Genomic DNA, 13,864 nt, shown 5'->3' with positions numbered 1-13,864 from the left:
TTTACTAACAATTCAACACAAACATTCTCAATGACAGAACTTGCCAGATTGTGAAGCAGCAAACACATCATCATAAATAGCATTCGAGCGGACACTGGATGACTGCTATCTATCAAAAGGGCTGTAGAAAGGATTCCATGAACGGGAAGAAAGGCTAGAGCACACCATGAAGAATCATGAGACGTACTGTGAACATCAGGACACCTGACGGGCTCTGTTCAGAGCGAGACAGATCTCGTCCCCATTGAGAACACCAAGGGCGTGCCTGGCTCCAAGTCCTCCTGGGCTGGTGCAGGGAGATCCCACCTCGAACTCCACTCCAAAGACCCTCATGGGATCCCAGGACTGAGTCCCAGGCAGGATATTTGGTGTGTAGGAGCTGGGGTTTTCTGCTTTGTTTGTGGAGTTTCCAATCTGGCCCCCATATGGCAGGAGATGGATTTTTCTGATGGATTTCTCTACACGGCCCAGTTTGGGAGAACAGATGCCGTTGGTCAGGCCAATAGCCATAAATTTAAGGGAAATAACTCTTGGTGACTGAGGAAGAAAGCCATAAAGCAGCCTGGAGGCAGGGACAGGAGAAAACAATGGCAGAGGACAATGCATGGCATTACCACTGAATGCCAGGATGAGCCCCATGGATCATTCTCCTGGCTCGCACCACTGCTCGGGGGTGACTGTGCCAAACACACTCCCTGGTGTCCAGAGAGGGGGAAGGAGCCCTGACATCCCAGACTCTTACTCTTCCTCTCCTCTGGTTTATTCATCAAATAGTTACTGAAACGTCCTTCGCACCGTACGGAGCTTGCCAAACAAACAGACCAAGTCCCTGCTTTGTACAGCTTACATACTGGTCATCTCTTAGGTCTCACTTGCTGGAGGGAAGGAACAGTAACTAACACAGACTGTGTCCATATGGTGCTCGGAGCTTTTACAGACTTACCTGCGTGGATTTCCACAACAACCCCCAAGCACCCGTGTATTACACTTCTAACACATGAGGAAACTGGAGGGTCAGTCAGTGTCATCAGCAAGACGGAATGGGTCTCTGACTACTTTCTCCTGTATCTGTATATGGCAGCCCTATGCCACTGCGGCCACAATTGGCCATCTGTTTGCACAGTCCGCTATCTATGGGGTCGCACAGAGTTGGACACGACTGAAGCGACTTAGCAGCAGCAGCAGCAGCAGCAGAGCCTGGAACCCAGCCCCTCCATCCCCTTCACTCTGCATCGCTTTTCAAGAAAAGGTAAGGGCAAGTTGCCTCCAGGGCTTCTGTAGCAGTCACCCAGTTGTTCTTATTGTTCAGTCACTCAGTCCTGTCCGACTCTTTGTGACCCCATGGACTGCAGCACGTCAGGCTTCCCTGTCCTTCATTATCCCCTGGAGCTTGCTCAAACTCATGTCCATTGAGTAAGTGATGCCAACCATCTTATCCTCTGTCACCTTCTCACCCTCAATCTTTCCCAGCATCAGGGTCTTTTCCAATGTGTTGGCTCTTCGCATCAGATGGCCAAAGTATTGGAGCTTCAGCTTCTGCATCAGTCCATCCAGTGAACATTCAGACCCTCCTCATTAACCCAGGCTATACCCCTAGAGCAGCCAACAGATGTGATCCAGATGTTAGTGGCAGTGCTTTCAACCTTCCTCATGCTTTTATCCCCAGTCTCCTTCCAACTCTAAATTTCCAAAGTTCAGCACTCCTAGCTCGGGTCTGCCCCCAGCCCACCCTCGGACTTGGCACTCTTCCTTGGTCTTTCTGACTTCTGCATGTCAACTTCTCCCTAAGAGTCCCCTGGGCATGTTTCCCTGGTCCTCAGCATCCACGTGGCCCCAATCTCCTTTCCTCCCCACTTCCAGCAACCCCTCCTCTGATGCCCCACATGGTCTTCCCCCAAAGGAGTGACCTGCTGCCCATCTCCCTGGCCCTCATCACAGGCCCAGGTGATCCAAGGACACACAGACCCCTGGCCAGGCCCCAAGATGCAGAACCAGGGACTCACCGAAGTTCTCCCCGCCCCAGATGTCCATATCCATGTCGTATTTCCCCAGGTAGTAGAACCAGGATTTGTCCATCACAAAGAGCCCTCCAGCTATGATGGGAGTCCTGTAAAGTTGGAAGGAAAAGAGAGGGTCAGTCAAGGGTGGGGGACCATGGTCATGTTCTTTGGCCCTTTCGGTCCTGATGTTGAGGCCATATTCTTCCCGTTTCTGCTCCTCTTCAGAAAGACCCACATATGGCCCACTTACCCCAAACAAGAACACACTCTGGGACTTTTCCCATTGACTGTAAATCTACTGACCCTGCAGACAGGCTAATTTGTTCATCTGCACACCTCCTGTGGGGGGATTTCCGAATTTGCTCAGAAGTCCAGCCTTCCCTGCCTCTCTCACAGGCCCTGCCCAGTGGGGGTCTCCTGGGAGCCCCACAACAGAGGGCAGGGACTGTGGGCCACTGACAGGGCACAGAAGAGGGGCTGGGGCAGCACTGTGAACAGCACTTCTGTTTCTTGAGACTGGTCTCTCTCCCCTCCCACCCCTTCCCCCCTCTGCTACAGATTGAATTATATGCCCTGAAAAATGTGTTGGGGTCTTAACCCGCAGTGGGCTTCCCAGGTAGCGAAAGTGGTAAAGAACTCGCCTGCCAATGCAGGAGATACGGGTTCAATCCCTGGGTCAGGAAGATGCCCCTGGACCCCAGGAGGAAAGCATGGCAACCCACTCCAGTATTCTTGCCTGGAGAATCCCATGGACAGAGGAACCTGGTGGGCTATACAGTCCATGGGGTCGCAAAGAGTCAGACACGACTGGAGCAACTTAGCACGGATGCAACCCCCAATACCTCAGAATGTGACCTTATTTGGAGAAAAGGTCTTCACAGAGGTGATAAAGCTAAAATGAGGTCATGGGGCTGGTCCCAATCCAATAGGACTGGTGTCCTTATAAAAGGAGATACTCAGTCACAGAGACAGACATGCACAGAAAGAAGATGAGGTGAGGAGACACAGAGAGAAAGTGGCCCTCTGCAAGCCCAGGATGGGGTCCGGCACGGCCCTCAGGAGGAAGTCATCCTGATGACACTTCAAACTTGGACTTCTGGTCTCCAGAACTCAAGACAGCACATTTCTATGGTTTAAGCCACACAGCCTGTGGCGCTCTGCTGCAGCAGCCTTCATCTTCATTCTCTTTCCTTGGGGACCCTCCCCACCTCCCCTCTCTTTGACTGCTGAGAGAGATTCCAAAGAAGCTACTTGGAATAGAAAGGGCTGCAGAATCCAGTCAAACAACTCAATGAGCACAAGGACGGGTATCTGGGCTGGGGGTGGAGGGCGAGCCCCTGGGACTAGGCCCCTCATTCAGCGGGTCCAGAGAAGAGAGCTTTATGTCAAACAGTCAGTTGATACGGAGCAGGTCAGAAGCTTGGTCTCCCAATGCCATGACATCCTGCTGTCCTCTGACAACTGGAAACATTTGTCCTCTGCTGAGCAGAGATATTCCCACAGGAATAGAACCGGCCCTGAGAAGCCCACCCCTGGGACAGAGAAGGGAAACCAGAGCCACCCTGTCCTTGCCTCGGCCTACTGCTGCATCAGGTGACTCAGGGAGTGTAGCGAGTACCCGAGGCACTGCTGTGCTGCATGGCCCTCAGGATGATCAGAAGGTCCTGCTCTCCCTCGAGGAACAAGGGCACTATCTGGTGTGCCACGTAGCTCCCATCTCCCTCTCAGCATCACTGCAGATCATGAAGGCTGGAGGAGGGAGGAGGGGCCAGCTGGTGCTTGCGACAGAGGTTCCACTGCAGGGGTCTCCCAATCTCCACTGTCTGTCTGTCACCACTCAGTTCTTCATAGCCCTTTAGGTCTCTATTTGACTTAAGTTAGTTCATTGAAAGGGCTTCCCTGGTGGCTCAGATGGTAAAGAATCCGCCTGCAATGCGGATGACCCAAGGTTCAATCCTTGGGTTGGAAAGATCCCCTGGAGAAGGGAATGACAACCCACTCCAGTATTCTTGTCTGGAGAATTCCTTGGACAGAGAAGTCTAGCAGGCTACAGTCCATGGGGTGGCAAAGAGTCGGACGTGACTGAGCAACTTACACACACAGTTCAATGAGAATGATAGGACATTTATTCTATGCAGGCCCCCAGATGCAGAGGTGCCCCCCAGGAGCCCAGGGCATCTCGGCATTTCCCCAGAAGGAGCAATTCTAGTTCCCTGGTCTTCTCGCCACATCCTCAAGCAGTTGCTGGCCTCCTGAGGCTCCACTGGAGACAGATAAGTTTTGGCTTGGAGGTTCCCAACAGGCCTGGGACACGCGTACTCTCCAGTCTTAGGAATATCAAGGCCACACACAGGATGCTGAGACCATTACATGGACGGCCAAGCCTTCAGATGGGCCCGAACCCCAGGCAGCCATCAGGCCACTGTGCTGTGGGTCACAGTGAGGGCTGGAGGTGAGAATGTAGATCAGGACAGGGCCATCTACAGCACCACACAAGCAGCCCAGAGCTGACGCCCCTGTGGTGTTCTCACACGGGACACAGCAGTCATGTGTGTGAGCACGTAGCAGTGGCCACTCCTTGACAGCAGCCCCTACCCATAGCAATGGCTGACAACCCTCCTGGGCTGAATCCTGACATCCAGGACCTGGAGGCTAAGGAACCTTCTTTCCCCTTGACAGAGGCTCAACTGGGACCACGTGGAACCCTCCAATATTTAGCAGGAAGTGTAAGTACATCAGGGCTTCCCAGGTGGTGCTAGTGGTAAAGAACCCACCTTAGGAGTTCATAAGAGACATAAGAAACACAGGTTTGATCCCTGGGTTAGGAAGATCCCCTGGAGGAGTGCATGGTAACGCACTCCAGTATTCTTGCCTGGAGAATCCCATGGACAGAGGAGTCTGACGGGTTATGGTCCATAGTGTCGCAAAGAGTCGGACATGACTGAAGCAACTTAGCACACACGCAGGTAAGTACATCATGGCAGATGTGAACGATGCTGAGCCAGTCCTCAGCACAGGTCTCCGCCAGCCCCCACCCCTCTAGCAGAAATCTCCACGAGGACAGAAACCTCCTAAAATAAGGGCAAAAGTGCTGTTGGCCTGGCAAAAGGTCCTCTTGGTTTCTGGCCAATCTTTTGAGCCTCTCCTATGGACAGCTTCCCTATAGCACATGACAGAGGGAAGGGCCAAGTGGTAATGAATCTTCCCACCCCACCCTTGCCCTGACTCACCTAATGGGCTCAGTGGGGTCCAGGCGTCGAGCCTTCTGCTCTGGTGTGAGCTGCTCCCACTGGAAGTGCAGGCTCCAGTCAAACCCTGAAACACAGCATCCACATGATTGACTCAGTCTCTCTGATGTACCTGCAAAGCTTGCTCATTCGGGCTCATGAACATATCCAGCTTCCCAGATGGTCCTGGGATAAGAGGTCTCACCCAGGCTGGTTGGCAACAGAGCTGCCTGATTTCCCTTCCACTGCTTCTTCTCTTTCTCCAGCCCCTCCTGACTCTCTGAGCCTTCTCTGCTTGGTGGACTTAGGGAAGAAGAGCAGAGGCTACAGAGTGGGAGTTGAGAGACCCCAAGAGTGGTACCCAAGGGGGACATGATGGACAATTTCATAGTGAGGCCCTTGGTCATGAGTCTTGAGAGTTGGGGGTGTAAGCAGGTCTGTGAGGGGTTGAATCACCCCCAGTCGGTCTTTGGGAGCCAGTGCTCAGCCCTGGGCACAACTGTGGTGGGCCTCAAGGAGAGAGAGGCGCCCAGTGCTGAGGTGTCAGAACAATGCAGGCCCCACAGGGCGGGGCGGAGCGGGGCCCTGCTTCCCTTCCATCTTCAGGCCCTGGGGTGACCTGCCCCCTCTCTGATCCTTCCATGCACAGTCCCCGTGGTCAGGGCCACCCTGCAGCTACTGACATTACAGGATGCAGGGCTGGAGGCTCCAGAAAAACCACTAGGAGACCTTTCCTCTCTCTCCCTTGGCAGCAATGACTAGGAGGAAAAAGTCCCTCTGGGCGAGGGCATTGGCTGGCCCCACTCACCCCCTCTGAGCTCTGAGGCTGACTCAATGTAGTTGAAGGTGTCCAGGTGAATGATGTCAATCACGGGGCACACCACCCGTGTGTAGTCCTGGAAAACAGAAGGCCCTCACTCAGATGGTGGCATCAGGGAGGCAGGCCTGGGATGGGGGGGTGGGGTGGGGCAGGGCCGCAGACTGGTTTCAGGGCCTTGACCAAGCACTTCCCCCTCTGCATTTCAACATTTCTCATGTATATAGTGGGCCATTAGACACTGTGACCTCTCCACAATGCCTACAATGCTAAGAGCCTTTCCTTTACTCCTGGGTGCCTTCTCATGGCCATCTAGGCATGGTGGGGACACGGGGAGGCTGGCTGGAGTGTGCTGCTCACTGAGGAAACGGACATCAGGAAGAAGGGGGCCCTTCAGTGTCACGGGGCTCTCAGGAGGCAGTGGACACAGTCAGCTGGGAAGGTGACCTCAACAGCTCCCCTCACAGTGGGAATTTCCCAGTACTTAACTTTCTATGCCTATGGTTCATGGGCAAGTTGAGAATAGCATCGCCAGAGATTCTTAACTTCATTCGTCACCTGTGATACTCGAGTCCGTAACTTCAGCCCCGACTTTGCTCTTCACTTCCCGACTCAAGCAGATCCAGGACACCAGCCACCCCTCCATGCAGATTCACAAAGCACTGCAGTGGTGCCTTCACCAGCCTCCCCGCACACGTTCCTTCCCTTGGTTCCCTACTTCTGTCAACATGTCCCCCTTCCTCTCCAGCACGAACTTAAGAAGCCCCACCTCTGCCCATCAACTGGATCAACCCTGCTGACTGTAATTCTAAAACCGCTCCTCTGAATGGAACCTCTCTTTTATCCCCTCACCCCTGGAGTACAAGGCAATGGCAATGAACTCCTGGCCCTCCCCCTCCCCATTCTCACCCCTCTCCCTGTCATTCTACAGGTGGCTGACACAGTTGACTTTCAAATCTCACTCTGCAGCTCAACAGCTAAAAACCTGAACTGCCTTGAAAATAAGATTCAAACTCCTTAGCCCAGCATCCAAGACCATCAATAACAGGCCTGTATCTAGTTTCTGCTGGGTTTCCCAGGTAGCTCAGTGGTAAAGAATCCACCAGCCACACCGTAGGAGATGCGGGTGCAATCTCTGGGTCTGGAAGATCCCCTGGAGAAGGAAATGGCAACACACTCCAGCATTCTTGCCTGGGAAATCCCATGGACAGAGGAGCCTGGTGGGCTACAGTCCACGGGGTTACAAAAGAGTCTAACACAACTTAGCAACTAAACAACAATGAGCTTTCTAGGCTCGTCACTTGCTCTTTCCCCCAGGCTACCCTGCTGATAGGCAGCAAAGTCATCAAGGGGATAGTTTCAAAATGTGCAAGACAAATCTATCGGTTCTCAGGGGCCATCAAGGCATTACACGTAGTTTTAAAAGGTTCCTTACTGCTGGGGCTTCCAGGTGGCTCAGAGGTTAAAGCATATGCCTGCAATGTGGGAGACCTGGGTTTGATCCCTGGGTCAGGAAGATCCCCTGGAGAAGGAAATGGCAGCCCACTCCAGTATTCTTGCCTGGAGAATCCCATGGATGGAGGAGCCTGGTGGGCTACAGTCCACGGGGTCACAAAGAGTCGGACACGACTGAGCAACTTCACTTTCATTTCTTTCACTTTACTGCTGGGTGAACACGCCTATACTGATGTGGAGGAGGGGAAACTGGGCCCCAAGGGCAGGATGAATGAGAGTTCCAGAGCTGGGAAGAGCCAACAGGCCTGGACCAGCCAGGCAGTACCACTTTTCCAGTCCTCTGCCCCTCCCTGTCCTGGTCAGCATGGGCAGGCACTTCTGTTTCTCTTGCAGCGATTTAATTTCCTGGTTCAATCTCTCCCCTAAATGAGGCTGTCTTCTTATTTTAAGCTCAGAATCATTGAGTACCTGCCTTGATGCTCACAGACTTAATCTAGCCTCAGTTTCCATACAGGACTCATTCTGAGAGTGACAAGGTGCCTTTGAAGCCCACTGGCTCCCGCGGAAGGAAATGCTCATTTTCAGTGCATTGCTTCCCCCTCTAGGATGTGCACAGATGCTTCTAGCAGTCAGTGTCATATCTGACTGGCTGCCACAGTGCTCTGCGGCCACTGCCATCATGTGTCCAAGTGTGTACACACACTGCATGCACACACAGCCACCCCCACCCACACCACTATCTACACAGAGACACACCCCACTCCTGACTTGAAATCTGAAATGTTCTCAGAAGTTCAGAGACTGACTTTCTTCTGTGGGGCTGACAAAGTCCTCTTTTTGCCTCTGTCCGCTGAGTTTGGCCTCTGCAGCTTCACCGAATCCTTAGGTAGGTCCTTGTGCAGCAAAGGACTGACCTAGAGATATGCTTAGCCCTTGCCTTAGCCCTTGCCCAGCCCCTAAGAGGTATCTTCTAAGCCCTTGACTTGTTCTGCTTATAAGTGTCTCTGGTTACCTGGGAGCCCTGGGCTGTATCAGACTCTGCTGACAAGGAGATTTGTGGTGAGAGCCTTGGGCCATGTGGTACCAACTCAATTTAACCTCTGGAGGGGCATGGAGACTGTGGCAGTGATCAGTCACATCTACATGGCTGACTTCCAATAAAAACCCTGGACACCAAGGCTGAGGTGGGCTTCCCTGTTTGGCAGTTCTCCATGTATGTTGCCACATGTCCTGGTGGCAGGAATCAAGTGCTGCCCACACACCAGCTCTAGGATGATCATGCCTGGAACTCTCCCCATGCACCTTTTCCTGCTGCAGATTTTAATCCATATCCTTCTGTGGTAATGCACAGTAACCATGCATATCTAGTGAATTATTGAACATGAGGGTGGTCTTAGAAACCCCAAACTGAAATCCTGTTTTGGTTTTCTAAAAACTTTCTCCGCAATATTTGGAAAGTGAAATGCAAAATAAAATGCTGGTTGCTTACTCTGGCCACAGACTTCCCCGGAAGCCACCCATGGGCACAGCCTCTAGGGCTACGACAGGCTCTTGGGTACTCTCCTGTGAGTTCTGAGGGTTTCTGCATGCATGCGTGCTAACTAGTTTCAGTCATGTCCGACTCTTTGTGACCCTATAAACCATAACCTGTCAGGTTCCTCTGTCCATGGGTTTCTCCAGGCAAGACTGGAGTAAGCCGCCAGGCCCACCTTCAGGGAATCTTCCCAACCCAGGGATCAAACTTGCATCTCTTAAATCTCCTGCATTGGCAGGCAGGTTCTTTACCACTAGCGCTACCTGAGAAGCTCTCTCAGAGCATTTCTATCCTTCTATTATTCCCATCACAACTTAGCCATGGCAACTTCTTGGTTCAGACACAATGGAGGGCCAGTTAGGCAGAGAGGGATGTTTAGGGCTAAGTGATGTGTGGAGCCAAGACCTTAAGAGAGAGCTGCAGGGGATGTTAGACATGACCTCTTAAAGCCAGGACACAAGCTTCTTGAATGACCTTGGGGGTCTCATCTGCTCCATTTTTGCATTCCCCAGCAGCCCCTGCCCACCCCCCAGTCCAGAGCCTGCTGGGGTGTTCAGTTGGCACTGGATGAAAGAGGGCAACTATGAACTCCCTCTGAGGACACTGTCAGTCACTGGAGACAGAGCAGGTGGGCCAATTATGGCTGAGCAACATGGCCTCGCCTTCTGTAGGCTCAGAGATGGATGCTGCTGCTGCTGCTAAGTCGCTTCAGTCGTGTCCGACTCTGTGCGACCCCATAGACAGCAGCCCATCAGGCTCCCCTGTCCCTGAGATTCTCCAGGCAAGAACACTGGAGTGGGTTGCCATTTCCTTCTCCAATGCATGAAAGTGAAAAGTGAAAGTGAAGTTGCTCAGTTGTGTCTGACTCTTAGCAACCCCATGGACTGCAGCCTACCAGGCTCCTCCATCCATGGGATTTCCAGGCAAGAGTACTGGAGTGGGGTGCCATTGCCTTCTCCAGAGATGGATGTATTCTCCATAAAGATGCTCAGATCCCCACAGGCTCATACCTGTGTGCCCAAGTGGCTATATCTTCAAGGCTAGGTCCACAGGTAAGCTTCAGCAGCATCTGGTGGAATTCCTGACAGATCCAGAACAAGGCCCTGCCCTCTCCCCCACACAAATCCAAGCCCACCCCCAACCCCCACTGAGAGCCAATGGCCATCAATCACCCCTCTAGTTATGTCTCTTCTTTCTCCACCGTAATCAAAACCACGTTGTGAATGGGCAGTCAAGGGACTTCCAGAGATGACTGTTCACTCATTGCATCCGCCAGCATTACTGGAGCAGCTACTATGGGTTAGGGACTGTGGTTGGCACAGAGATGATTAAGGCCTTGCTGTCTGGGGAAGGTGGTGCACAGGAGAGTACAGGACGACAGTGCGGGGTCTCTGTTAGCCTGGAGGGAGGGATAGGGGAGCAGGAGCAGGGCCAGAGACCTGGGTTCCTATTCTGGTTCTGCCATGTAGGATACATTTGACCTTAAAGCAAAGCAGCATACTCTGAGGAGCTCTGCTTCTTCATCTATGAAGCAAAAACAATCTATAATTTGCAAAACCTATCCTGCCTTCCTCACAGGGCTTTTGGAAGAAACAAGAGAGGAAAGCATGGGAAAGGGCTTTGAAGCTTATGTAAGCCATTATTTATATCAACTTGCCAAATGCTATTGGGATGGAAATTTCTTAAAATCTTTTTTTTTTCCTACTAAAGGAATATGTAGATAAGGAGAAGAAGGAAGAAGACTCTGTTTAAAGAAACCCAACAACGTGGTGCTTGCTTCAAGTATCATCAAGTAATTGAAGGGAAGGAAGGGAAATCAAGGAGATTTTCCATGTGGAAAACACCAGCTGAGGACAGCTTCTGACAGCTCAAACCCAGCCTCTCTCTTATCTCTATTTTCGAAAATCCCCAACTCCAATTACAGCTGAAAATTTCCACTTGCGCTCACAAGATCAAATCATGTCTTACTCTGAGATGAGACACATCCAAAGACATGGAAACAGAGGCTGACACACACCCACACTCCCCATCCAGAAAGGGGTGTCTCAGCAGAACCGTCTCATCATCAAGAGTCGGGGTCTGTAGGGGCAGGGCGGGACCACAGTCAGCGTTTGTCTGAGCAGTCCTCCACTATGAAAGCGTTAGGTCAGACAGCAATGGGGACTGGGAGCTTAGCCCTGGGAGCTGAGCTCACTCCTGGGGCTCTATGACTCCTACAGGAGGATGGCTGTGCAGGTGAAGCTAGCCAGGGATGCACAAGAGGACATTTTTCAAAGAGGGCTTCTGAGGTGGGCTCAGAGCCACAGGGAAAGGAAGGGCCTCCAGGTTCATTAAGGCTGCCTGAGGATGACATCCTGCAGGGACACATCAGCTTGGATGTGGGACACAGATCCCACGCTTAATCACCACCAACCCAGGAATTCCACTCCTTGGTATGTCCCCTAAAGAACTGAAAGCAGGTACTCAGGGGAAAACTTGCACATGAATGTTCGCAGCAGCATTATTCACAACAGTGAGAAGGCAGAAACAACCCAAATGTCCATTAGTAGATAAGTGGATAGATAAAATGCAATATACACTGTGCTGTGATATAATAAGAAATATATTTGGCCTTTGTTCCTCTTAAAACTCTTGGAAGTTCCTGACTAATTGGGGTGACAGGAGGGACTTCCCTGGTGGCTCAGAAGCTAAAGAATCTGCCTGCAGGAGACCTGGATTTGATCCCTGGGTTGGGAATATCCCCTGGAGAAGGGAATGGCAACCCCCTCAGTATTCTTGCCTGAGGAATTTCAGCAAGCTACAGAAATCCAAACAGAAGCTACAGTTCATGGGGTCGCAAAGAGTCGGACATGACTGAGCAGCTAACACTTTCACTTTCACTTGGGGTGACAGGAACCTTTTTTCTTCTCATAATGAGCCTCTTTCATTATATCTAAGTTTATACTAATGAGGTGACTCTCTGAAGATGGAGGCTGGTTTATAGAGGAACCAACCCTCTGATTAAACAGCTGGAAACTTCAGCCCCATCCCCAGCCCCCTCACATTTCTTTCCCCATTGACCTCCCCTCTTTCTACCCCCAAGGAGAGGAGAGACTGAGCTCAACTATGTAAAGAAGTCTCCATAACAACCCTAAACGACATGGTTTGAAGAGCTTCTGGATTGGGGAACTTTAGCAGGATGTAGATTCCTTTTATGTGGTCCATCCCCAATTCTTCCTCAAAACCCTGCCCAAAACAAGTGTTCAATAAATACCTGTTTGTTAATTTATAGTCAGGAAGCAAGCACATTTTCCTTCTATTCCAAGGGTATCACTTCCCACTGCATCTAGTTTCTTATTATCATTCCAAACACTTACTCTAGGATCACCAGGAGGTGATTGGTGCCCTCTTTGGGTTTGCAATCTTTTAGAAGAAAGAGAGAGCTAAACCCAGAGAAGGAAATTGTGGGACAATTCTTTCTGGGAGTGATCCTAGCTGGCCACACAGTCAGAAAAGTCTTCCTGGAGGAGAGGAGACATAGATGAGCCCTGGAGAGCAAGGGGCGGTAAAGAGGAAGGGAAGGGCATCCAGGGACAGGAAGGACTTGGTGGGAGATGAAGCACTGGGAATGTCGGGACACAGTCAGCGGGAGAGAACAGCCCAACTTTGGAAGAGTATTAGACCCGGGAGGCTGGCTGCATTTACAGATGGAGCACAAGGGAGAGAGAGCTTGGAAGGGCCTCCAGTGCCTGGTGAGGCCCCTCAATAGACTGGTCTGCTCATAACCTACCATGTCTCCATCCAGACCTCTTCACCATCACACATGTATATGAGCCCTCCCAACTTTAGGGAAAGTGGCCATGGGATGGGTTGTAACATCCAGGCTCATGCGTGAGAACTCTGTACATCCAGCTAGGTTCTCTCATCAGGTGAACAAAGTTGGAAAGGATTTCTTAGTATTCTGAGCAGTTCACGTGTCTCAATTCTTCCATTGCCTGACACTGTCATTTTGCAGGTAGGAGTCAAGGAGTCACCTCGAAGAGTGAGAAGGGAAATAACCACAGCACAAAGCACAAAGGAGATGCTGTTGAGGCGACACTGAAGGTCTCAGGGCTGGTGGTACCAGCTAGGGAATATCAGTCCAAGTTATGTCATTGTTCCTGAAGCCGTACCCTCATGTGTGAAATGGATATGTTAAAAAATACCTGGCCTCCCACTTCACAGAGCAGCTGCAGAGTCAGTAACTCGGGGGGATAATGAGCAGCATGAATGCCAGTCACAGACACTGGCATCTAAAAATGCAGGGCCTTTTGTAGATAGGGGTGGAGGGTGGATAGATTTCGGGGGATATAAAATATTGATGGGCGAATTAAAAATTTTTTTTTTCACTTTCAAGAAGAATAAGAGACACAGAGAGAGGAAGCAGACAGAGTTCTAGAATAACATAAGGGCAGACAGAGGCAAGGAATTCGGGTCTCTTGGCATCCAGCCCCCTGTGTCTTGGTCTTTGGCTGAAAGTGACATGGCTGGAGGTACAATGGCGGCCTCGGGAACTGGGTGACGAGGCCCTGTTAATTCCTCTGCCTCATTTTCACAAATGGCACTCATCGGGGCTCCCTTTCCGGAACCTTCTAACATCTGGGAAAAATTGATTCGGGCCGTTCTCTTGCCCAGGAAGCTGTGTGCGTCATGTCCCAGCTGTTGGTGCCCCACCCGCAGGGCTGCTGTAGGTGACACTGTGAGGCAAAGAAGACATCCTGGGCTTTGTTCCACCACTGTCTGCTGCGTGACCCCAGGCAGGCCGCTCTCCCTCAGTCTCTTCATCCATAAAATGTGCACTGCAATCTGCCCC

At 51.5% G+C, this 13,864-nt stretch overlaps 1 protein-coding gene across 2 annotated transcripts in view; it reads right to left on the bottom strand.

Moving 5' to 3' along the window:
- Window positions 1-13,864, bottom strand: part of GALNT14 (polypeptide N-acetylgalactosaminyltransferase 14) — a 215,704-nt gene that overhangs the window by 29,387 nt on the left and 172,453 nt on the right. For both annotated transcript variants that reach the window (XM_027555741.1, XM_027555742.1), the window contains exons 7-9: window positions 6,036-6,123; window positions 5,231-5,315; window positions 2,004-2,107 (exon numbers count right to left, since the gene is read on the bottom strand). In XM_027555741.1, coding sequence (XP_027411542.1) covers window positions 2,004-2,107; window positions 5,231-5,315; window positions 6,036-6,123 — 277 coding nt within the window. The remainder of the gene's footprint in view (window positions 1-2,003; window positions 2,108-5,230; window positions 5,316-6,035; window positions 6,124-13,864) is intronic.

Source organism: Bos indicus x Bos taurus, chromosome 11, assembly GCF_003369695.1.
Source record: "Bos indicus x Bos taurus breed Angus x Brahman F1 hybrid chromosome 11, Bos_hybrid_MaternalHap_v2.0, whole genome shotgun sequence".
In the NCBI taxonomy this organism is placed as follows: domain Eukaryota; kingdom Metazoa; phylum Chordata; class Mammalia; order Artiodactyla; family Bovidae; genus Bos; species Bos indicus x Bos taurus.
Note: the sequence above shows the minus strand (reverse complement) of the source record. Positions and strands in the feature narration are given on the sequence as shown.